At 37.7% G+C, this 27,569-nt stretch overlaps 1 protein-coding gene across 1 annotated transcript; it reads right to left on the bottom strand.

Moving 5' to 3' along the window:
* On the bottom strand, positions 1–27,569 carry LOC131832425 (V-type proton ATPase subunit S1-like protein). The gene is made up of 7 exons (XM_059175398.1): positions 27,432–27,569; positions 20,742–20,785; positions 20,433–20,494; positions 18,442–18,677; positions 11,741–11,791; positions 9,311–9,551; positions 1–4,824 (listed from the first exon to the last, which is right to left on the bottom strand). The coding sequence occupies exons 1-7, from the start codon at positions 27,524–27,526 to the stop codon at positions 4,522–4,524; spliced, it is 1,032 nt and encodes a 343-aa protein (XP_059031381.1). The 5' UTR covers positions 27,527–27,569; the 3' UTR covers positions 1–4,521.

Here is a 27,569-nt window from a genome sequence, read left to right as displayed (position 1 = left end):
TAATGCCAACATCATTCGGAAACATTAGGGGAGCAAGGAAGACAAGAAAGAAAGGGAGTTAATAAAGTAAACATTATCAAGCAAGATACCACAAGGGCAAAAGAACAAAGTCCTGTTGGGAAACTCCAGGAAATGGTGTACAGCACACTATAGAAATACTCTAGTTGAGGGACAAATAAGCTGGGTTATTTATTCACAACTCCTGAGAGTCGAGGCATGAGGGCTGCTCCTGGGAAGGCATTAAATCTTCAGCACTTCCAGCTTGCCATGAACACATGGAGGGCAGCCTTAGAGGGCACTAACTGGCAATGGACAGATGGGTCAGGATGCAGTTAAGGGGCAAAGAAGTATGGTTAGGATACGGACAGCATCTGTTGCATTTCTAAATTTCTAGTTCAGATCTCCTTATTCTGACCCAGGTTCGTAAACCAAACTACTTGGACCTCCATTATAGGATCTGCCTGTAGGCATCTCCCATCTCAAACTCCTACCCTTTCCTATTTCTCCCTGATTGCAGAATTGGTATCACCATCTACCTAGCGCCCCAAATAAGATACCTAACAGACATTTGTAACTTGACAGCTGGTTCCCAAAACTTACTGAACCAACTTCCTAAATACTTCTTCTTGCTCTTTCCTCTCACCCCACTGTCTAAGCTTATGCCCTATTATTTTTCATCTGAACTATTCCCATAATCTCCAAATGGAGTATCTGTCCTGATTCTACTCGCACTTAGCTGCCATCTAATCCCCTTGCTTAAAATCCTCCAAAATCTTACCAGGAATGTCTCCATTCCCTCATGTCAAGATTCTAAGTCTTAGTTGAGCACAATGACCTGTTCCCTTGATTATTACCAAGTTAATATTTCACTCCTTTAAATACATTATACATGACTGCCCAAAGACATATATTCATAGTTCTCCTCACAGGGTAAAGTCCAGTCTTTGCATATGTGTTTCCTTTGGCCATCTCTGTCCTTCTCCATATTACATGCCCAGTCAACTCCTACTTACATCAAACATCACTTTCATTGCCATATTGTTCCAGACCTCCCAGGACGCCAGACATCTCTTGGGCTATGCTCCTGGATAGCACTAACAATTATGGGGCTGCAATCACATACCTGTTGGGTTAATAATAAAGGTATCCAAGGGAATAGCATAAGTTCTTCACCTAAAGATCAGAACACACCATAAGTGATACAAAAAAGAAATATACTTAATGGATAAACATAAAATCATTCATAGTAATGCTCAATATTAAATATGAAGACCACAGACTCTTTTTTAGGAGGTCTCCTCTTCAGTCAAGAGCTCTCTTATTGAGTTATCAACACACTCAGCTCTGGGAATCTATCATGATGGTTCAAATAAGGTATTTTTATATGACGACTAGATTTTATTAAGATTATGATTATTTAGACAAATGCGATTCTTTAGTGGGTTGCCCCCATACATCTGTCATATAGATCACTTTACCATTAACAAACATGATCCAATCCGGTTAACATTCCTGCCCTAAAGCTGCTTAACATTGTTATGCTATCTGACCTCTGCCACTCCAGGATCTAGGCATTCCCACTGACATTAAGGAATCAAGGATAGCATTCCCTGCCTTCATCCATAGCCTACAGAGGACAGCCACTAGAGCACTTTTCGAAAATGCTGAAGCTATGTTTCCAACGTATTTTTTAGCTCAGTGCTATGACAACATAAGTGTTCACTGGGCCTTCAAAGAGGAAAATAGTTTTGGGGATGGAGAGCAGGACATGCTTAAGTCCATTCCTATATTGCAATTCTCTAAGATGTTAAATTTATTTTCTTCCTCTATATTATACCAGTGAATTTCTGGTCTATTTCATTTAGTGCGTGTCACTGTTGAGGCCATATCTTAATCAATTGAGTAAATAGTTAGAAACACTGCCAGCTGCTCAAACCAAAATATTTAACCCCAAATCTGGTAAGAGAACCTATTAAAAAATTTAGCCCAATATAAATTATATACTTCTCTCTCTGAGCTAGTACCTCCAGAATCCATTCCTCCACATATCCCTCCGTCTTTTCTTGCATAAATTAGCAAAACCTTCCAATTTTTATTCTCCCATATTTGACTTTGCAATTGCTTCCCTGGGATATGCTAGAATGTGATTCTAATTATTTAGAGACATTGAGGAAAACCGGCACCCCCTGGCAGTAACTATCTTTGCTGAGGTCAGAATAGCTTCATCTCGCAGGGCTGCTTCTGCTAGCAAGAAAATCTTGGTGGAATTTATGGGTTCAGTGTCCTTAAAGCTGTCTAAATTATGCCCAAAGTTACTATTCTTATTTCAAGTTTCTTCTGTTTTGTAATCAGTGTTCTCATATCCATTAAGAAGAGATCCAGCAAGGCTGTGAATTTCACCTACCACACATTTTACCAATTTGCAGGGTCAGACTTGTGTGTCTGATTTGCAACTATGTCAGTCCCTTGATAAGAGGTATGCGATCCTTGTAGATCAGTCATAAAAACTCCCTGGATTTTTTTTTTTTTAACCATGACTTGAGCTGCGAATTTTTAATCTTAATCTATTATTTTCTTTCTGTAAGCCCTCCAGCACAGTTAGAAAGAGCCATCTTACCTTATAGGGTATCACCCTATAGGGCAATCACCATACTTCTATGGTCTTCCCATATTAGGGTGACTATATATCCCAGCTTGTCTGGCATCATTCTGCTTACGTCTGTATCTAGGAATTGTTAATGACATTTTCACTTTCAGAAGTGTCCCAGTTGGACCATAAGCTATGTTTACCCTTCAAGTACCTATAGTCTACCAACAACAACCACTTATACCACCAAAGGACACTCAAAACAACTACAGTGAAAATTTCATTATAGAATGATGTGAGCTCTGTGTTTCCCACTATCTAGCGCTAAGTGTCCTTCTTGATTTTCAGCTAAACAAGGCCAAAAAATCAATGCTAGATTCCCATATTCTTTAGTTTATGTTCCCTATAACTATCTTTGGTACAAATAAGCACATGAATCAAGATTCTTATTACAGAATACAGAATCTACTCCAGGTATTAAAACAACAACAAAAAATTCACTATAGAGTATTAGGAGCTTACGGAATTCTGAGAGGGCTGGAACCAAACCTATAGTCACAGCCAAGAGTAATGCAGCCAAAAGAAATGTCCAACGTAAGACTGTTTTATCAGAAACCCCAATCACTGCCATTCACACTTGGCATCAAAGACGGTACTAGATTGTAAACTCATTTCCACAGCTGCCCAGAAGATTCAATTACTATGTGCATGATCCTCTACCCCACATCGTTCCCATCTGCTTTCTAAGTTTTGTGCAGGTCATGTGTGGAACGCTAGTTAGGGAAATACAAGGTACTTTTTACACATAAGATCTCTTTTGCACACAGGGCAGATTAGAGAAGCTTTGGTGAAAATTCAGGGAAAGCTAATCTTCAGTATCTGTCAAGCACTGGAAAAGACTATGGAGAAACCCATCTGTAAGAAGATCAATGGTGGGGGTCACCGGGGTGGCTCAGTTGGTTAAAGCCTCTGCCTTCGGCTCAGGTCATGATCCCACGGTGCTGGGATCGAGCCCCGCATCAGGCTCTCTGCTCAACAGGGAGCGTGCTTTCCTCTCTCTCTCTGTCTGCCTGCCCCTCTGGCTACCTGTGATCTCTGTCTGTCAAATAAATAAATAAAATCTTAAAAAAAAAAAAAAAAAGAAGAAGAGCAATGGTGGCAGCAGAATTTCTACTAAAGAAGAGTTTAAAAGACATGATGGCACAGGAAAAGGTTTTAGGATATCTGTCATGAATAGCAAGGACACTGTTCTTAGCTCAGCTGCTTATTTCAACTGGTACCTAGGAGAATTAATGGGGGTCTAGTCAGTCAGACAAATGAGACAAGCCTTGACACCACAACCAGATAGGAAAGAAACTGCAAGACTGTTACCTCACTTTCACAAATCGAACTGGGGTGCCTCTGAACAGCAAAGTAAATGACAAGTGAGCCCTTGAAAAGAGTGTTCTACCATATTGACAAGAGTCTTCCCCAAACAGCTCCAGGAAAGACTACTTCTTAAAACAAAATTGGGATATAATTTCTAAAAATGCAAATTCACAAAATAAATTCTGAACTTCTAGATAACCTTGGAATTATTATTTCCATATTATCACATCTGAACGGGAACAAGCAAGAAGGACCAAATATGTTTTCCCCTCTCTAAGTGGCATCACTGGTTTTTTTCTGTCTTCCTAACTTGAAACATGCTTTTGCTTTCAAAGTAGTTTTTGGGCAACAATCATATTTATCTCTGTGGGATTCCTGGGACAACTTTTTCATTGTCTCAAGTCTAAGTAGGCCAGTGGATGCTCCAAAATGTAGTTTCTGCATGTAGGTTTTGGTTTAATCAAGCCATGAGGCAAACACTTTATATCACAAGTCAAAGAGGATGGACAGAAATAACTCCTTTCAGAGCCCACTGTGGACTTCACAAGGAAGAGGGGCCTGTGCCGTTACACATAAATTTTGCAGATCTGTGGGCTTCTCAGTTCATAGCACTCAACGCCCTGGCTCCTCAGCAACTCCTTCTCTTCTGCTGCATCTCGAGATTTCAGCTGGGGGAAGTGGGCCGGAGAGGTGAGGAAATCGTAGTGCCGCTCCAGATAGCGCAGGTAGATGAGCATGTGCAGAGCGTAGGCCAACACCAGCAGCAGGATCAGGGACATGGCCAGGCCGATCAGAATGGCTGGCGAGAAGGAGGAGGCACAGTCTCGGGGCTTGGCAAACTGCCTCCCCTTGATGGTGAAGCCTTGGATCTGTCAGGACAAAGAGCTCAAGTGACATATTCTTTCTCTCCTAAGATCTACCTCGCACCTGTGCTGAGGGTTCTGGACTCCTAATTAACCGAATTTAAGACAATGGGTAGTAAATTCTACTTTCTGACTAATTTGAGCAAATGATCTAACAAATGTGAATGTGCTTATGGGGACAATGAAACAATTTTCAATCAAGACTGACCCAGATACTCTGAGATATATGGTAATCATAATTAAGAGGCTCATGAAACTCAAGTCTCTGAAGTAAAACCTCTCAATCTGATCCTTAGAAATATTCTAGTTCATCTAAAAAATAACTTTGTGGTGTCTCTAAAATTCAAAGTACACTCAAAATCTTATAAATGTTAGCATAAATTTCACAAAGAATAATTAAGTCTCACTTCCTCTGCCTTTGATTCTATTAATAGGAAGTGGACAGGAAGAGTCTCCTAAAAGAAGCTATCATAGTCCGCAATGAGGTAAAATACAGATAATAAAGGCTAATACCTACCAAAGATTTTTTATGTAGTAGATACTGCTTTAACTCATTAAAAAATCACAAGAGACTATGATTATGTTACTATTTAATGGGTGAGGAAATTGAGGCACAGAAAAGTTCAGTAACTTCCCCAGAGTCCCGTAGCAGTAAGTACAGTAAAGATATTTTATATTTCAATTCATTTTACTTTTTCACTTATTTAAGTGCACTGAAATTATAATTCAAACTCAGGCAGGTTGGCTTCACTTCTCAGTTTACAACTCTACAAGTCCGACACCACCGCCCACTCTTTATCAGTTGTACCATACATACTTGTACTGCTTTTGGAAGAGCTACATACCAGCCCCTATGTGCATCCTGCCCAGAGAATGGAAAGAAGAGCTTTCGTACATGTGCAAACAAAGTGGCTCAAATACTTGGAACTAGAAGAGGCTGGAAAGGACAACAGGCTCTGTATCCAAATACGGTCACAATGAAAGAAACTGAGCTACAGGGGAACTACTCTAAACGAGAGCAATCATTTCTAGAAGACAGCTCCCACACCTAGTTGGCTTTTAGAATCGAATGCTACACAACATCACCTCAGTCACCTGGTTGGTTTTACAGAGGTACATCAGAAAACTGAATTATCCATGAGTGCTTAGTGAGAACTCATTTTTATGACTTAAGTGGGTGCTTGGCCATTTTTCCATGCTAAAATGCCTGTAGCCATATACTAGAGGCCTTGCCCATCCAATTGTCTGTGCACACTAGACTGAATCCAAAACCAGCTCCAAAAGGAAACTCTTGACCTGGCTTCTGGGGTCCTTGGCCCATCCCTCTATGTTAGAGGCAAAGTGGCCTTCTCTTCAGACTAGTGCCTGCAGGGTCACGCTCTTGACAAAACGACAAAAGATGGCCTCATCTGATGCTGCAACTCCAGCCAAAGAGACTGTCCTCACATTGACTGTTATTTCATTCTCAAGACTTTGTTGAGACAAGTATCTGTGGAGAATGACTAAAGGGTAACTTGTTCATCCATTTTCTGGACTAGTGGTTGTAAACACCCTGTACCGAGCCCATTGGCGAGTTTTGTTAGGCCCAAAAGTTTTTGGACATCCTGAGAATTTCCTATTAAAAATCAAGACTTCTAGCTTCCATTGAAAAACTGAAGACCCAGCAACACAGCCAACATTCTTAAGAAGTAAAAATTAAATAGCTGGAGTTGAATAAACATACTCTTTGTGATGCTGGTTACACTTTACCAGTCCTCAGATGGCCCACCAAAGGCATCTCAGCTTGCCATGCATGTGACATCACGCTATTTTCTTCTTAGAATAAATCAGATGGGCAAAGCCACCTACGTGGAATGCAGCCTTTGGTTATATACACACCTGGATCACTATCACTACCACATCTTTCGTGGACTGACCTTGCACTCCACTATCTGCTTATAGCAAAGGTGTTTTAACAAGGCCCACCTGTGACATCCACGGCTGTGTTCGCTGTAAGGCTGCTGTCACAGATACTGGCACAACCGTACCAGCGATGAATGTGCTCCCCACAAGCATGCTTCCAACAGTCTTTTGAACCCCAAGCACATGTAAATGAGCAATTCTTTCTTATAGTGGATGTTCCAAAGCTTCACGGCCAAATCACTGTACCGCTTCCAGCCAGATCAGACAGAAGGTCTTGAAGTTTTGTGTACCAACCTCACTGGTGGCTCCAATTGATTTTTTCTTCCTTTGTTTTTCTTAAGCCACGTGTTTTTGCCCATTTAAAAAATATTTTTATTGTAAAATATACATGACAAAAAAAATTGCCAACTTAACCATTTTTAGGTGTACAGTTCAGTGACATTAAGTACATTCATGTTATTGTGTGACCATCACCTTCATCCACCTCTAGAACTTTTCATCTTGCGAACTTTAAGTCCATTAAACACCAATTCCTCCTGTCCCTCTTCTCCCAGCTCCCTCTTCTCCCAAATCTGACTACTGTAGGTATTTCATATAAGTGAATTCATACAAATATTTACCCTTTGATGTCCACTTTATTTCACTGAGCACAGTATCAAAGTTCATTTGTGCTGTTGCCTATATCTAAATTTCCTACCTTTTCAGGTCTGCATAATATTCCACTGCACATATACACTAGCCTTTTCCATGCATCCATCAATGAACATTTAGGTTGTTTTCATCTTTTGGTTATTGTCAATAATGCTGCTATTAACATGGGTACACAAATATCTGTTCAAGTCCCTGCTTCCAATTCTTTTAGGTATATACCCAGAATCACATGTTAAGTCTAGGTTTAATTTTTTGAGGATCTACCACCATATCATTTTCCATAGCAGCTACACCATTTTAAATTCCCACCAGCAATGTACAAGGGTTCTAATTTCTCCACATCCTTGCCAACATTTGTTATTTTCTGTTCTGGGTTTGCTTGGGTTTTTTTGTTGTTGTTGTTGTTTGTTTGTTTTTAATAACAACCATCCTAACGGGTGTGAAGTGGTTTGTGCATTTTTCAAAGTCTGTTTTCTTCCAATGTTTCTCTAAGTCACCCTAAATCATTTCTGAAAGAGATATAAATCAGTCAGTTCCTCTCAATCAGGCAAGATTTTTGTGAATTATTCCTTGTTTTCAATATTACTTTGTGCCTGCTTCTCTTTTTAAAATGCAAGGGAGAGAAATACGTATAATAATAATATGTATAATAATTATATATATTATAATTATATGTAATATAATATATATAATATATACATATACATAAAATATATAATATGTATAATAATATATACTTTTAAAATATTGATAAATATACATTATATACATTATAAAGTGGCTCTGATGTCAGTACAGAATTCAAAATCTGCTTCTACCATTTACCAGTTATATCACTTTGAAAAATTATGTAATCATCAGAGCTTCAGTCATCCCATTTTTAAAACAGGGATAATGACAGCAATCCTGCAACATTATGATAACTTTTAAAGACAAAGTGTGTAAAATAACCACAAGAGTGCTGACACACAGGATGGAGGGGCACTCATAAGTAGTAGTTACTGGTAATCCATGCCTGACACAGTCCTGGCTGTTGCCACACAGTAAGGCCATGACTTCTTTACCTCCATAAAAGAAAGGCCAGAAATCAAGAGGGTGAAGTAGTTTATCCAGGTAGCTGACAAGCAATTTGAAACCAAGTCTTTCTTTCAAACTCCAAAATGCAAACTCTTTCCCTACCCCAAGCTGCACACTTCTCCACGCTGAAGGGAAGAGGAAGTAGATACATTTACATTTGGAAAAGATTGGGCAGTGCCCATAAAAGGGACATGCAAACCCATGCCTATTGCAGTGAGTTAGAAGAATGAGTGAAGCTCTCTTCCCAGGTTAACAGGACAGAGGAAGTTGACTGACGTCTCTCTGCCTGAGATTCTGGTGGTGAAAGAAACGTCTAATGCCCCCATGCCTTTCCCCAAATACTTTCAAGAGGATCTCTCGGATATTTTTACTTCTTGGCTGACAGTTCCATTCCTGTGCTGCCTAAGCTGTCACTCAGGCTACAGATGTACTACTTATCTGTCCTGATAGGATCACTGCTCCACTCCCTGAAGGAAATAAAATAATTATCCAACAGTTCCTCTCCCCAGAAGGGCCTCTCACTCCAGGAAGTGTCAGTCACTGGGCTTCATGCCACAGCTTCCCTCCAGTTTAGATTGCTGGCATTCCTCATTGATAATTATTAGTGGCTGCATAAATGTGAATGTAAAAGCAAGTCAGGGGGATGGGAGGCAGTGCGTAGGGTGTGGGTAGGGCACAGGGAGAGAATATTCTATCCTATTCCATTTTATGACTTAGAAGATAAAGAAAAAATACCCATATTATTTTAAAGGTATCCATTCCCCTCTTTTCCTTAAACATCTATATGTCAGGTGTTTTCCAACACTGGATTTCTTTGGCACCAAACAGACAGGTACACTGAGCATATGTTTTAGTTTATTACCTGGAAATCAACAAACGTGACCTCCCACAGGCTTGACGTATCATCTGTGTAGCTGGGCAGCAAGAGGGCATCATACCGCTGCAGGCTGCTGACACGCTGGCAATGGTAGGAATAACTCGACGGAGCGTATATGCCAGTTGCATTAAAAGTTGCTTGGACTGAATTATTGAAAATAATCTCAACTCGCTGCAGACTAAACCAGCTCTGGAGGTACAACTTGTTGTAATTGGTAAGGGTGAATCTGAAAATGGTTATAAACAGTATTACTGCTAAAGCACTCTGATATTTGCTGACACAGGAAATCATCTATGAGCAGTGCAATAGCACCCTCTTTTGTCACGTAGTAGAACTGGTTTGGAGAGTTTACGTCTAGTGCTAAACCAGTCTCCTAATAGGTATGAATGAAAGCAAATGATAGGGCAGACCCTGAAAGTGAATAGTACAAATTCCTTCGAAAAGAAAAATACAAAAAGCTTTATCTGTATTTTTTTTTAACATGTAGTAGACACTATTATTGTCCTCATTTCACAGGGGAGGAATCAAAACACAGAGGGGTTAAATAAATGGCTTGTGCAAGTCTACTTGGACATTGAGTATTGGAGCTGGGCTCCGAATCCAATTTGAGACTAGAGCCTTTACTGTTAGCCATTTTAGAATGGAATATTCCCCAGCAATAATAAAGTTATAATATGCCATGATTATTTTTTTCATTAAAAGAACAAACAAATGTGTAATTGCATAGAAAAAAAAATTCAGGAAGGACAGAGATCAAATGTTAATAATGATTACAAATGCTGGTTAAATTATGAATGATTTTCAAGTTCTTTTTAAAGAGAAGTATTTTCTGATTTTTTTGTTTTGTTTTGTTTTCTGGTCATGTATCGGGCTCTAAGAGACCAGACCCTGAGACAATGATGTTAAGAGAAGGAAGTATTTGGGGGAGGCAGTCCCAAATTTATTTAGGAATTCAAAATATGTCAAATGGGGAAAAGAGAAATGACAGAGGAATGGAAGATACCCCAAAAGGACACATTATTAAGCAAGTTTCCACTGTGGGTAAGTGGGGATTGACACTCATGGGGTACATTGGGAATGAAGGTAGTTCACATGCCTGTTATCTGACCTTTGGGTGAGGGATCCGGGGTATTTATACACTTATTTCAGTCATTGGTTCAGAGTTGCTGGGGTAGAGATGGGACGCAGTGTACCACTTTGGCTAAAGAAAGCTTTTATGCAAAGAAAAGTTGACAGTTCAAAGTTGAGCTGGTAGACTACAGTGCTCTCAAATGGAAAAGCTCAAAGTGATATAGATGGGGTACTGACAGCATCTACCACATTCCTTTATCATCAGAAAAAAAAATAATAAAGCCAAACTACTCATTCCTATATCAAACAGATATGTATATTTTTGTTTGTATATGTTTCCTCACCTTGTGGGATTCTATTTTCCTTATAAATTTTATCTAAAAGATGAGGACATGTATTTTCTAAATTATGACCAGTGAAACAATAGTGGTTCCATGAAATATAGGCAAGAGGAAAGAGCTTTCCAAAGTAAACAAAGGAAATGAGAGGTTCATCAAAGTTACCAAGTGCTGCAATCTTCCTTAAAAGCATGTCTTCACAGTTACTTTAATATACAAATTAATACTGTGAATCTCTAAGAGAAGAACATGATATGCAGTTTTTCTCAAACACATTTGACCAGAGAACCCCTTCCCTGGGGAATCTTATAAATATTTTCACATAGCATAAGTGCTCCATAGAACACAGCTTAGGAAAGACTGTCCTAGCACATCCTGCTGCTTTTTCAAGTGATGTTAAAGACACAGCTGTTTATCTCCACTAAAAGGTTGGCCCAATAGGAATGGAAACATTTTATTTTTATAAGAAAAAAAAATGTAATGCCTTGAAGTCATCCCCCACTCCTGGAGCAGTTCCTAACTACTTGAATAAACCACTGTTGGCAGATGCATTCTTCCAGACATAAACATAGCAAAATGGAGGCCTGGATTGTCTGCTAAGAAATTCAGCTACAGAGACTTTATTTGCTATTATGAAGTGATAAGTGTGATTCATTGTAAGCCACGATATAGAAAATAACTTCAAGCCAGAGATGCAGTTTTGGAGCTTTACATATATTCTTTGCTCAGAGGAAAAAAGTATCACATTTTCAGGTTCATGTGATTTCTAAGTCCTAACTGAAGAAGGAAAAATCGATACAGATGCTTTGGTAGAAACTAAAGAAATCATTCCTATAGGATCCTACCATAATATCACTGACTCTGTGTAGTTAGTTATACGTGGCATTTCACACGTCACTGCTTGGCACATAGTGGGCCCTTGATACTACATGTTGAATGAATAAATTACATGGAGCCAATGTGAAGGGCTGAATCTAAGACCCTTCAAAGTAGTATCCTCACCTACCTTATATCAAGACCTTTGGGAATTTCAGCATCACCAAACTTCAGAGACAAACTAAGAAAACAGAAACAATACAGTCCATCAGAACAGAAATAACCTTTACTTCATAGTACACTAAAAAATTACCTCAAAATATAACTAAAATAATAAAACTTACAGAATAAACATATAGCAATTTTATAATCTTGAAACAGCCAATAGTTTCTTGAAAAAATACAGAACCATAAGAGACTTTTAATCATAGGAAACAAACTGAGGGGTGCTGGAGGGGATGGGGGTGGACGGATGAGATAACTGGGTGATGGACGTTAAGGAGGACATGTGATGTAATGAGCACTGGGTGTCACATAAGACTGATGAATCACTGACCTCTGCCTCTGAAAACAATAATACATTATATGTTAATTTTAAAAAACTTAATATAAAAGTATGAACTATAAAGGAAAAATTGATATACTGGACTTCCTTAAATTGAGAATTTTTACTCTTCAAAAGACAGTGTTAAGAAAACAAAAATCATAAGCCAAAGAACAAGGGAGAATATTTCCACAATACATATAGACAAAGAACTAGTATCCAGAATATAATTAACTAACTACTAGTATCCAGAATATTATTAACTAACAACTCAATAATAAGAAGACAACTTAGCTTAAAAATAATGAAAAGAAAAGTACTCCACAAAGGAAGATATACATATAGCTAATAAATACATGAAAAAATGCTTAACATCCTTAGTTATCAGTAAAACATAAAATAAAACCACAATAAGATAAAAGCATCATGGTACAGTAATTGAAATAATTAAAACTTTTTTTAAGAACCTACTCTTGGAGTGCCTGGGTGGCTGAGTCGGTTGAGCATCCCACTCAGGTGGGAATCTCAGGGTCCTGAGATCAAGCCCTGTGTCAGGCTCCACAATGGGAAAGGGGCTTGCTTGGGATTCTCTCTCTCCCTCTGTCCTTTCCCCACATTTTTGCTCTCAAAAAAAGAACCTATTCTTAAGCAATTAATATCCACATTATTCACATTTTTCTGAAAGTTAACACAAGATTTCCTGGATGTGAGACAGAGTATTACCAATTCATAGCAATAACCACATTGGTTTCCCTTTTAACCCAATTCTTGTGCCTGGGCAAAATGATGAGAGTCAGATGTCATCCTGTTCATACTGTGATTTGAAATACAAGTGAGGAACACCAAAATTGTGAGTCTGGGAGTTTATGTAATAGAGAGACAGCAGTTCCCTTTGAGAGAGGGAAACACTTGCTTCCTTAGTGTCAAAGATTTTCCTTGACATGCAAAAAGAGAAGAGTACTAGGTACCTACCTCACAATGTAAGCTGATGAGTTTTATCAGCCTTTGGATGGGAATAAATAGTTTACCATAAAGGTGAATGTGAATTTGTCTCTAAGAAGAAGGCAAGTAGCCTCTGTATGTTTCCAAGCACTGAAATGTTTCCATGGTCCTGAGGTTCATTACTCCTTGACAGTAGTTCATTACTCCTTGACTCATTGACATTCATCTAAGATGGTTAATCTCTTACTAACTCCAAGGCTTATTTTTTAACTCAAGTTACAGTCAAATTTGTCCAGAAATTACTAACCATGAAGAAACATAAAACTATTTTCCTTACAATCATTGACCATACCAAGTGTCAGCAAGAATGTAAAGCAAATAGAACCTCCTCATACAATGCTAGTGGAAAGGTAACTTTTACAATGACTTTAAAAAACAATTTGGCAGTTTCTTAAAAACCTAAACATACACATACCGTATGATCTAGCCATTCTACTTGTAGGTATTTAAGAAAAAGAAAAATATACACTCCTACAAAGACTTGTACATGAATGTTTAAAGCAACTTTCCTTAGAAAGCTATCTAAAATCTGGGGCAAAAACAAATTTCCATCAAGAGGTGGACAGATAGGCGCTTGGGTGGGTCAGTTGGTTGGGTAACTGCCTTCGGCTCAGGTCACGAACCTGGAGTCCCAGGACTGAGTCCTGGGACTCAGCAATGGGCTCGCTGTTCAGCGGGGAGTCTGCTTCTCCCTTTGACCCTCCCCCCTCTCTTACTGTTTCACTCTCTCTCAAATAAATAAATTAATTACATTTTAAAAAAGGAGGTGGATGGATAAATAAGTTGTAGTCTATCCATATAATGGAATACTTACTACTCAGCAGTTAAAAAGAAACATTACTTTGACTTTGATATGTGTAACAATGTAGAAGAATATCAAAATATCATGTTAGGTGAAAGAAGCCAGACTGAAAGAGTATACACCATATGACTATATTTATTGACTTAGTTATTAAAGATTTTATTTATACATTTTGGAGAGAATATATGAGAGCAGGGAAGGGCAGAGGGAGAAGGAGAAAGAATCTGAAGCAGGCTCTGCACTGAGTGCAAGCAGGGCTCGGTCCCAAAACCTCAAGATCACGACCTGAGCCAAAACCAAGAGTCAGACATTTAACTAACTGAGCCACCCAGGTGCCCCTATATTATTATATTTATATAAAATTCTAGAAAATGCACACTCACCTATAACTATACAGAGCAGATCAGTGGTTACCTGGAGGGGTGACCTGGGAGTGGCAGGAGGGAAAGATTACAAAGTGCACAAGGAAACTTTTGAGGGTGATGAAAATGCTTGTTGTTTTGATCATAGTAATGGTTTTGTGGGTGTACAAATATGTCAAAACTGATCAAACTGTGTACCTTAATATGTGCAGTTTAGTGCATTTTATTAATGTTTCAATAAGGTTAAAAATAAAAATGAGAAAAAGCTGAAGAACTGAAATGAGAATATGTGAAAATTTTAAATACAGAAAGGATATGCAGCTATGTGACATTATAATGTACAGAAGTTATAACACCTCAACATACATTATAAAACCAAAAAAGCAAAAGTGGATAACCATAAATGCTCAATTACAAGCTTGGAAACAATATCACACAAATGTAATCTCATTAGTTTGGTCCTACCTATCAAGAAATAGAAATGTCAGTGATTGAGCTGAAATTTATTATCATACTATGGGGAAAGGGGAATATATCGTATATTTACAAAATAAGCCAGATAAAGTTACTAAGAGAATTATCTCTATTTCCTAACACTGTAAGCTTAGATACATTAGAAGCATTTGTTTATGAACTTTTTTTTTAAGATTTTATTTATTTTATTTGACAGATAGAGATCACAAGTAGGCAGAGAGGCAGGCAGAGAGAGAGGGAGGAGGAAGCAGGCTCCCCGCTGAGCAGAGAGCCCGAGGGAGGGCTCGATCCCAGGACCCTGGGATCATGACCCGAGCCGAAGGCAGAGGCTTTAACCCACTGAGCCACCCAGGTGCCCCTGAACTTTTTTTTTTTTTTTCAAAGATTTCATTTATTTATTTAACAGAGAGAGGTCACAAGTAGGCGGAGAAGAAGGCAGAGAGAGAGAGGAGGAAGCAGACTCCCTGCTGAGCAGAGAGCTCAATGCCGGGCTCGATCCCAGGACCCTGGGATCATGACCCGAGCCGAAGGCAGAGGCCTTGACCCACTGAGCCACCCAGGCGCCCCCATTTATGAATATTTTATAAGCTGATTTATTCAGTAAAGCAAATCTCCAAAAAGGCCTTTCTCTAAGAATATTCTCATAGTCTATTACAAAGTACTTAAAATACTTTAATGAAATAAAATTTCTTTCTTGAATAGTATTTTACAAATCTGACTGGTCACTAATTTTAACAGAAGTTTCTCTTCCTCTTCCAAAGAATCAGAATAGTTTGGCTATCCATAAAATGACTGTGTAGCTGATGAACTAAACCTCAAAGCAAGGCCATACTGAATCCACCTAACTGCTGTCCCCTTTTCCTGATGGAGCAGCTCCATGGCCTCTAAGCTTGTGGTACTCCAAGAGCTTTCTCCAGCAGTCATGATCTCAGTGAAAGCTGCTAACATGCTCTGCTGTAGAGTAAAGAACGTGCCTGATTTCAACACAGCAAATTCAACAACCATTCAGTGAGACTCTCCTAAGTGCCAGGCACTGCACCATAACCTGGGAACATGAAGGAGAAATACAATCTAGCAAGTCACTCAAAAAAGACCTGTTTTTACTCTTCCAAGTGCTCCAACCTCCCACATTCAAAATAGACTCTGAATTCTTCAGACCATAATTGCCCAACTTCAAAATACCCCCAGATGCTCGTATTATGCTCTGTTTGTAGGGCTTTCACTATGTAGAAAGATTTCCGTAGCTAATCCGTCTGCCAACACTTTGCCTTCCCCTGAACATTTTGTTTCCAAGCACTAAAACAAGGTCACCTTTTTTTAATCTGTGCTTTTGACCTTACATGGTTATGTCTTTACTTGGGTTTATTCTTTCAGCAACTCCCTCCCTGGTTATTGAGAATATAAGATTTCCTTGCCAGCAGAACAACGGCATCTCACTAACATCCATGATTCACAGGAATGAGGGATGGTCTCAGTATCTGGTCCCTGCATGCCTCATGTACTGGGAAGCCTTCCATTCATGCCCATGCGTGGGCTGTCCAGGATGTCTGCACACTCACCTGGACAGAACTCCAGGAGGTAGATGCTGCTCACTCAGGACGCATCCTAGTAGAATATGTAGATGCTAACCAAGAAGATCAGGTCCCACCCAATCATTCCTTTGTGCGTCCTGAAAACCAAAGCTTCCCTAGGTCGCTTCACCAGTTAACAAGGCATAGGCACTATTTTACTCCAGTTATTATTAGTATGTTAGGAAGATAATATTATTACCTTGCATAGCACTTGAAGAGTTCCCAAAGTTCTCATGCATACATTTCCCAGTTTGATTTTCACAATGCAATGAGACAGAGACAAAAAAGAGGATGTAAAACATCATTGTTAAAGACTAATTTTAGGCGCACCTGGGTGGCTCAGTGGGTTAAAGCCTCTGCCTTCAGCTCAGGTCATGATCCCAGGATCCTGCTCGGTGGGGAGCCTGCTCCCCCCCCCCGCCCCCGCCCGCCTCTCTGCCTACTTATGATCTCTGTCTGTCAAATAAATAAATAAAATTAAAAAAAAAAAAAAGATGAATTTTAGGCCCCAGCTCTATTACCAAACAAGTTGTATGATCTTATCAAATTTCTTAACCTCTACAAGCCTTGCTTTGGGATGGTAACAGTCTGTGACTCAATAGTATTGTGAGGAATAACAGATATTGTGCCTGGCCCAAGGCAAATGCTTCAGGCCTATTACAACTAATAAATGCCATCATCTCCATTCATAGATGATGATCCTATGGTGTCTCCTATCTGTAAAGTCACAAAGCTCACTGGCAGAACTGGGACTAGAAGCCAACTTTTCATTCTTTCAGTCTCTGAGTTCCAGTGATCACTAAGATTTCTAAAGCCCAGTAAAAAAAAAAAAAAAAAAAAAAACACACCAAAAACTGTGGTGCTCTGATCTTTCCCACAAATATCCTGGGGTAAGAATAAATGGAATCAAGGCAGGCCAGTCAGCCACAGACAGGCAAGATGATCCCCAAGCAATCAGCCTCTCTCCAGGCAACTGACCACAAATAAAGAGCCCTGTAGGGAATTAATTAGAGCCCAAGGACAAAGTCCTAAACACTCAGCAGTGCTGGAGTCTCTGGTAGTCTGTGTTGCCACAGAATAAACAAATCTGGGAGGACTCTGGATGCTTATACTCACAATTTCCTAATTCCCTAGTAAGACATAATCATTCTGAAGAGCAAGATACTTACTAAAACTTGTAATATTAATACAATCCATTTTTACCCATCATCAATAATTCAGTAGTAAAAAAGTTCAGTAGTAAAAAAGTATTTCCAGCCAATGTATCTAAAATGAAAACACACACACACACACACAGATTATACAAAGCATTCTGCCCATCTAACCAGGCCAGGACAAATGCAGACAATCTTCCAAAAGCTTTTATTATACCAGCAAATGTTGAAAGCAAGATTTACAGAAAGCAAGTGGGATATGCCAGACTTACTCCTCCTCGACCAAAACAAATACAAGCAAAAACTTTTGCTTGGATGACTAGAAAGCAGAGAAAGGTACTGGAAATTGATTTCTTCTTCAAAAGAGATACTTTTTAATCTGCTTATCTCAAATCAAAAGAAATTATTAAAATCATTTTGAACAAATATCCTAAAGAATTATCTGGAATACAGCCATTCAAAGGTACCCTTGCACATTTGCAAACTGGCAACGTTCCACTACTTGGGAACACTCCCTAGAAGCAGAAATCTGTCCTGGCTACAATCAGCCTTATCTTTTTTTACCCACTAGAAAATGTATGACTCTGCTGCCTGATACCTGAGTTCTTCCTGCTAGGACAAAAGTCGTTGGACATCTCACATTTGGAGTTGATACCAAGCCTGGAATCCTGTTCATTTTTCAGAATGAATTTGGAAAACCTTCACTTTCACAACCCTGATTTTCCTCAAGGTATTGTAACAGGAGAATTGCTTGGGGAAAAGTTTTTTTTTAATTAATTTCTGATTTTTTTCTTTCATTTTAGACATTTCAGTTTAGGTATAATTTAGACATTTTAGACATTAAACCTTTCATCAGAGATGTGTTTCAAGTTCACTATAGAGGAACCTACTGCCGTTTTCTGAAATGTCAGAAAACTCGGCTTCCCAGTTAACAGACTACAATTTGCTCTAACGGTCTCCTCCAGCAAAGCAGTCAACTTACATGGCACTTTCTTCGCTGCAGTTTGAGTTGCTAATGTCCACTGTTGTCTTCTGACCAAAAGCTTCATCTGTAAGGTCCAGCCAGGTCTGATTCTTAAATTTTATTGTTATTCCCTTGGCCCAGAAAAGGATGCAGGGAATTCCATCCATGGAGACATTAACTGGGCTATGATGGCTGAATGCATTCCAAGGTTCTTTTTCTAAATGTCCATGTCTGCTCAGAGTGGAGCTGAGAGTCTAGTTAATCAAATAAACAAAGTTTAAGAGACAGGTTTGTTTCCACGGCACAATACGCTTCTTGGAGTAAAAGGACTTATTTACAACCTATTGAAACTTTTTTCTCTCTCACTCCAGAGTCCATGCTACTGTGAGACAAAGGAGATGATAGGTGGGCCCATCTTAATCACTTAACAAGCCTAAACTGATAGGTATACCTAAACTGAAAGGTATACGAATCTACCTATACTACATACAGTTTGGGTGCTTCTACAAAGCACCCAAACTGGAAAAAACTAAATTGTTTTAAAAAAAAAAAAAAAAGCCAACTTTACAAACAACCATAATAGCAATATAGACTTCAAAAAGTTACCAGGCTGGGAGAGATAATGGGGATGAATAGGTGGGACACAGATTTTTAAGGCCACAGAAGTGTAAGTCTGTAAAATACCATAATGGTAGGCAGATATCATCATACATTTGTTAAAACCCACAAAATACACAACATGAGGGATGCCTGGGTGGCTCAGTTGGTTAAGCTGCCTTCGGCTCAGGTCATGATCCCAGCATCCTGGGATTGAGTCCCACATCGGGCTCCTTGCTCGGCAGGGAGCCTGCTTCTCTCTCTGCCTGCCATTCTATCTGCCTGTGCTCTCTCTCTCTCGCTCTCTCTCTCTCTCTGACAAATAAATAAAAATCTTAAAAAATATATATACAACATGAAGAGTGAATCCGAATGTAAACCATGGTCTTTACTTAAAAATATTGTATCAATATTTGTTCCTCGACTTTAAGAAATATACCACAATAACACAAGATGTTAAACAAAGGGGAAACTGGAGGGGGAGGGATTGAGGGAGCATATGGGAATCTTCTATTTTGTTCAATTTCTTCTGTAAACCATTTTAAAACTACTCAAAAAAAAAATCTAGTAATTAGAAACAAAAATTCACCATGCCATGAACTAATGGCAGTAATTTATCTCTTTAGGAAATAGGTACCCAAATAAGGCAAGATTTTAAAATTAAGAAATTAAAAAGCAAACATAACAAGAGGTTTCTAGATATCAAGCCTAATTCTCCAGACCGCTAATAACCAACAGAACATTCTGCAAAATTGGATAGTCTGTATCTACACTGTCCTGTGCAGCAGCCACTGACTTCTGTAGCTATTATGGTACTGGAAATGGAGGCAGTACAACTCAGACTAATTTTTAATTTCACTTAACATTACTTCATTTGAATTTAAATTTAAATAGTCCCATGTGGCCAATAGCTATTGCCTTGGGCAGTGCATCTCCAGATCATGGAATATATAAAAACTACCAGGGTCTTCTAACATCATTCTTCATCTTATGAAATCTGAGACCATGCACTTCATTACTGAAGTCACAGATATCTGAAAGAAGATCCACTTATCTAGATCAACTATTCCATACCAATTACTCCAATATAAGTACAGCTAAAAGAAAAATTAAAGGGGTAGTAGCAATCCAAGCTTACCAGTAACCAAAGATAAACTCTCACTATAGTGATCCTCTCTGGACAACAACAAAAGCAAAACTGAATATTGTAATGAAAATACACAAGAGCAAGTAAAACTAGTTTTTTATTTACTAGAAGACTACCATAAACCATTCTCCCCCCAAAGCTTAAGCAAGAATGTTAGTTATTAAAAAATTATTATTTATATTTTCACATTTTTTCTGACCTAATTCAATTGTGTTTAAAAAAATTTTTTTTAAAGATACAACCTAGTTTCCTAATATATCCTTACCTGAGTGATTGGTACTGTTGTGAAATTCTGGATTGGATTCACATCTCCATTACTCTGCTTATCTGTCAAATAAATGATATGAATACAAAGGCTGATTGATTAATGTACCTGAATGATACTAAAATGGTAGGCACTATAAAATATACGAGGCTTGGGCCTCTTCTGGCTCATAACCTTAGAATACACCAGTTTAAGAGATTTTTACATGAGATACTCCTGCTCCAATCACCATATTCAGAGAAGCCCAACACAAACAACACCTTTCTCCTCAACCCTTCAAGGAATCATACAGGCAAATACAATTCTTACCGTTTATAACCACTTCTTTATTTGAAGATGTTCGAGAGATGAAACTAGAAAAAACAAAAATTAAAAAAGATGCTGAACATAGATCTGTATTTCAGATTTCACAGGAAGTTTTAAGGAGGATATTTGTTTATCACATCTCAAGAGAAGACAGAAACTTAAAGGAAGTCAAAACTGTCCAGTTTTTCCTAGTGAGTTGCTGATTTTAAAAAATTATACATGTTCTTCAAAGAAAATAAGGAAAAGTCAAAACTTCTTAAAATTTGTAAATATCAACCCTAATTTTATCCATTGAATACTACTGTTGAGGGTCTACCAGGTGCCAAGTAGTGTGCTGAACACTGAGGTCTAACCAAAATAAATAGTAAACAAATAATCAAATAATGAAGCATAATAAAATCTTTTACAATGAAATTTTATACTCATCATATTGTTACTATATTAAAGCAAAAATATTAAATCCTTTTTATTAAAAAAAAAGACTCAATTACCACAAAGCTATTTCTGAAAATTATGGGGATTTAAATTATAATATATATTCTTCCAGGTTTTCACTCTACACACACACAAACACAGAACTCTAAACACACAATGCACATAAATTTACTTTTTATAAAACTCAAAAACAGGTATATGTAAACATCCTGTTTTGGAGCCTGCAAAATTTTCTTCAACTTAAAAATATATCACAAATATTTCCTTATGTAATTATAACTTAGACCCTAACTTAGAAGATCTATACATCTTTTATCATGGAGTATTGTGAACACATACAAATATAAATAGAAAAACATAAGCCCTCTTCCCACTCCCAGGTACTTGTACCCACCACCCAGCTTTAGTAATTATCATGTTATAAGCAATCTTGTTTCACCTATGAGCTCACCCACTTCCCTTCTTTGGTATTATTTTGAAGGAAATATCAGATATTATATGATTTAAGTATGTATTTCTAAAAGATAAGGGCTTTTTATAATAATAGCCCAATTACATCTAGAAAATATTAATAATTTCTTTAACATTAACTATCATATCAGGGCTTAAATCTCTAACTGTGTCATAAATGTCATAAAAATTTCGTTTATTGTATATTTAAATTCTTTCAGAACTTGTACCTTGTGGTATATAAGAATGTATATCAAATTCTATATTTAAGAGATTGCTATCCAAGACCTATATAAATAATTATTATATTAACTCAATATACTTACAATTAGAGAAATATATATACATATTACACAACATGGTCCATATGCAAAACATAATTTTAGCTCAAGAGTTACTAAACTGTAACATAAAATGTTTTAAAATGAATTATGTGGAACCAATTACACGATGAATGCATCATTCTCTTGGCAATACAATCTCTATTATCTAATGAGAATTTCTGAAGATGACAAGTTGGTGACCATGATGTCTACTCATTATTATTAATAAATTCCTGCATGTATACAAACTTATTCTCACTTTATCAGCTTTACTGAGATATATTTAAGTACAAAAAACTACACCCACTCAAATGTGTATAATCTGATTAGTCTTGGCATATGCATATATACATGACACACCACCATAATAAAGATACAGAATATCTTTACATACCACAAGTTTCCCCATGCACTCTTGCAGTAGAGAGATGTTCCCTCCACCTTCAGCCACAGGAAAACTAAAGAATTGCTTTCTGTCACTATAGTTTGCATTTTCTAGAATTATAAATGGAATCATATATATTCTTTAGTGCTCAGCTTCTTTCCATCTAAACATAATGACTAGAATTCATTGGGGTTATTATATGGATCAATATCCCATTCCTTTTTATTGCTGAGAAATGTTTCACTGTGTGGATATACCACATTTTGTTTGTGTAGGCATTCATTGATGGACATTTATGATGTTTCTAGTTTGGGGCTACTACAAATAAAGATATAAATATATTTGTGTATAGGGCTTATATGGCATTTTTTTTGTTTCTCTTGAATAGATACTGAGAGGAATGGCTGAGTCATATAGTAAAAGTTTAACTTTAAACAAAACTCCCAATCCATTTCACTATATGAGCTGTTCTATGGCCCCACATTCTTGTAATACATTTGTACTGTAAATCTGTTTAATTTCAGCCATTCTCATACATATGGATTGCTATCACATTATAGTTTTTCATTTCCCTGATGACTAACGAGTGAGCATCTTTTCTCATGCCTATTCAACATTCATGTATTTTCTTAGGTGAACTGTGTCTTTAAACCTTTTATCAAATTTTTAAATTAAGTTAACTGTCCTCTTCTTATTGAATTGAAAGAGTTTTCTGCATGGGTACAAGTCCTGTGTCAGATATATGTACTGAAAACATTTTCTTCCATTCTATCTTGCTTTTCCATTTTCTTAATGGTGAATTTCAAAATGGAAACATTTTAATTTTCATAAAGTCTAATGTATTTGCTTTTCTTCTTTTATTGTCTGTGTTTCTGAGTCTAAACCATTTTCTTAACATAATGTCACAAAATTTTCTCCTGTGTTTTATCTGGAAGTTTTAAAGTTTTAGCTTTTACATTTAATTCTGGTACCCATTTTAAGTTGTACTTGTAAGATGCGGTACTTGTAACATTTTAGAGCTTGAGATAAGGAAAGCATCCTATTAGTTTCCAGAAACTGAAAAACAAACCAAACAAAAAACAAGAATCATTCAAGGATTCAGAAAATATATCTCTCACACCCTTTCACAGAAGCTAAAGGAGGATGTGCTCAAGCAAACTGAGAGGAAACCGAGAAAGAGGAAAGCACAGGCACTAACCAACAGAGGCTCTAACATAGAAGAGTGAGGAAGAGAAACTTCAGGATGCCTACTGCATATCAGACCTAGAGAGCATCAATCTAGATCGAGAGGACAAAAGAGCTCCAAAGAGGAGACCTAGAGGGAGGGTTCTAGGTAAAAGGATTTGAGGTGCTACACTACATGATAGCTGAGGAGACGTGTGAAAAGAATTAAGGATACATATATTTTTTCCTCAGAGGTTCAGTTGGTTAAGCATCAGACTCTCGGCTTCATCTCAGTTCATGACCTCAGGGTTGGGAGATCAAGACCCACATCAGACTCCATACTTCGCATAGAGTCTGCTTGAGATTTTCTCTCTCCCTCTCTTTCTTCCCATTCCCCTTCTCTTTCTCTCTCTCTCAAATAAATTGATTAATCAAAAAAAGAATACATATATTTTTAAATATTGCAAATGAAAAAGGGTAATCTTTAACTTAAGAGAAAAGGAAAGAGCTGTACAAAGGAAAAAGAAACAATTATAGTATGCTAGCTGGCTTGTCAGTGAATATTATATGCATAGTCACACTGATGCCAGCATAGGTTTAACTGAAAGTAGTAATGTTACTATGTATTAGAGGGGTGATGGGGTGGGGGAGAAGAAAAGGAAGGTGAGGAAGAAAAGGAAGGAGGCAAAAACTTGTCACCAAGAATAGGAAGCTGTTAGACAATGTTGAAAATGTATATACTGAGGGGCGCCTGGGTGGCTCAGTAGATTAAGTATCTGCCTTCAGCTCAGGTAGTGGTCCCAAGGTCCTAGGATCAAGCTAGGTCCTAGGATCAAGCTCCACATCGGGCTCCCCACTCGTGCTCTCTCTCTCTCACTCATTCTCTCTCAAGTAAATAAATTAAAGAAAAAAATAAGATAAAATGTACAAAGTGAGAAATCCCTTACACATATTTAAATAATGTGGCAGTGTTGTGGATTGTATGGTTGTCCCCAACTCCCTGGAAATAATCTGAGATGTATATATCCTTGCCCTTGGCCATTTGCTTTGCAGTACCTCCCTGTATGTAGAGAATATTTCCTACCCCACAATAAGTCTCAGCTTGGTCAAGTCATTGGAACATGAGTGGAAGCAACAGTGTACCAGCTCTGCAGAAACATTTCAAGGTGCTACATGTGTTTGTCACCTCCTTTTCCTCTTCTGTCTTCCATGGTAATGGTGGGCCCAAACAGGTACTGCTCTTTCAGTCTAGGCCTTGGAATGACAAGACATGGGAAACAGCTAGGTCAGGCCTGCAACAGCCCACTGAACAGCTATCAACTGGAAAGCTGAAGTTGTTTGTTACTAGAGAAGCTGACTAAACGGGAGACACTTTTTTTTCGTTAATTTATTATGTGTCTTGGTAACACTTGATTTTCCTAAAACCATGTACATGCATTACTTTGATGTTTTTTTCTAATTTATTCTTGTTAAAAAGATGACTTCTGGGGCACTTGGGTGGCTCAGATGGTTAAGCATCTACCTTCGGCTCAGGTCATGATCTCCTCCAGGTCCTGGAATTGAGCCCTGCATCAGGTTCCTGGCTCAGCATGGAGCCTGCTTCTCCTTCTGCTTGCTGTTCCCCACCCCACGCCCCCCGCCCTGCTTATGCTCTCTCTCTGACAAATAAATGAATAAAATCTTTTATACACACACACACACACACACATACATTTTCACATCACTACAAAATCTCTGAACTAAAGTAAGAGTTGTAAAGAATTAACTGGTTAAAGTTATCCATATGAATAAACTGAGGGGCACTGGTTAAAAAAATTTTTTTAAAGAAAAAAAATAAAGAAACAAAACCTATATTGTCTCTAAAATATTCCAGTCCTTGTTCATTAAAAGGGATCTCTGCAATACCTTTGAAAAGGTAATCAAGAACCTGAAGCTTGTAGTGGCTGGTGCCATATTTTTTTAAAATACGCGGTGGTCCCTCATGAGTCTGCAAAGCAATACCTTCACGAAGGTTAAGGTGAAACAGCTCTGTCATGGCTCTGTGCAGGATGAACACCACATTCCCACCATTGGCCTCTGCGGCCCTAAAAGACGAGCTAACTATACTTACCTCAGCTGACCTCTTACGTTGTCTGTTCCATCTAAACCAGCCGTCTTTAGTTCAGCTCCTTGAAGGCTTCATGTTTCCTTCTTCTCTCATAAGAGTCTTAGCATTTGCTGTTCCCTCCACCTGGAATGTTCTCTATCCTCCCCTTCTCCTCTTCCTCCCTTTGCTACAGATCACAGCTTAAATGTCACTTTCTTAAGAGCACTGTTTCTACCATCTCAGACCAGTTAAGATCCACCTGTTAGACATGTTCATAGCCTCCCACACTTTTCTTTCACAGCATGATTCACTTTGACTAATAAGAGTACCTCCTCCACCAGACTTAAAGCTTCATGAAGGCAGGGACTAGATCTGTTTTGCTCACCATTTTAGACCCAGTACCTAGCACAGCACCTAGCTATTTAAAAGTACCAAGTATTAAAAACATATGTGCTACACGCATGAATGAATAAACAGATTTAATTAATGAACAAAGTCTGGAAGAGAAGTAGAAAAAGAGAGATCACAAAGGATGCTGTGTGAGAGGCAAAAGATTTCCTTTCATTAAAGGAATTGTTTAAACCCAGTTTAAGGAAGCAATATGTAAAAAAGAGTGGTGACCCCTACTCTCTCTAAGCTTAAGAAACAAGTATTAATTTAAAATACAGTCATCCTTCCTAGAGACTTAAGAACCTTGAATTGATGTGTAAAACTGAGATATTTTAAATTTCAGATATATGATTTAGAGGACATTCACAAAATAGCAACTGTTGTTTCTTTCATAATAAATTAATATGCTACATTATTAGATTCAAATGATCATCGATTGATGTGATTTCTAGGGTCCCTTCTGAAGCTGAGATTATTTAAACCCTTTAACCTTCAAAAACAGAATTGGGATTTTTATAGTATTTGGTGTACATTTTACCAGTGAAATACACAAATTAGTCATCTCTGTAAAAACAAAGTAAGGAAACCTTACTAAGCTTTAATAACCTAAGAAGTATAGGCCTCTTATTATTTGAAAATGAACTTGAGGGAAAGCACTAACTGATTTAGAAACAACGGGAAAAACAAATAGGACATGTCTGTACTTATAGTTTTTATCAGCTGGTGACTTAAAGATTCTTTAACACGAGTTTTGGCAGACCATCCTACTTGGCGCTATCCTTTGTGTTTGCACTAAATTCTCTGATATTCATTGTGATGACACATGATGAGCAATTAGGAGACAGAACATAAGTTAACTGTTATTCAAATTCTTAATATCTTCCCTTATAGATAAATCTCTATAGTCTCCCTCACACGGATGGAAAGAGCTAAAAGACAAAGGATACAGAAATAGAAGTTTTGCTTGTTAGTTTTCAACAGTATGTACTCCAAACAACTATTGTCTCCTACCAGTTAAAATGATTTGACACCTTTTCTTTGAAGAACAGGTTATGTATTTCTGAGGTTTTAAAATTTTTCCTTGCTCTCTTCTCTTGTAACAACAGCAGGAGAAAACCATCAAATGAATATTTACTTGTAAGTATAAAAGAAACCTGAACACTGATTTGAGTCATTTTCTCACATATATACTTTGATACATAATACAAATGCTTCTGTGCATTTTTAATAATTCTTGCCTCTTATAATAAATACTGTATTTTCATCTCTTATTTATAAACTACAGTTCAATGATTTTATTAGCTACAGAATGATCTAATCTAACCAATTTGAATTATAAACAAATATAACTATGCAACAATATAAAGAAATTACAGAACCATCTAATTTCACACTTGTGTTAAAGTTCACAGATGCATTGAATTTAAAAAAAAAAAAAAAAAAAACGTGCAGTTACTCACCTTACATTCTTCCTGGCAAGTATTTGATCCAAAGTTAATGAAAATCCTATACATAAAAAGATAAGTGAAAAACTAAAGAAGATTTTTCTTCCCATCAAGAAATGAATCAGTTTCTTCAAAGCAAGCACATCTGTTAAT

The sequence above is a fragment of the Mustela lutreola genome, chromosome 5 (genome assembly GCF_030435805.1).
Source record: "Mustela lutreola isolate mMusLut2 chromosome 5, mMusLut2.pri, whole genome shotgun sequence".
Classification (NCBI taxonomy): domain Eukaryota; kingdom Metazoa; phylum Chordata; class Mammalia; order Carnivora; family Mustelidae; genus Mustela; species Mustela lutreola.
The sequence above is the reverse complement of the archived record's forward strand: the minus strand, read 5'-3'. Positions and strand labels throughout refer to the sequence as shown.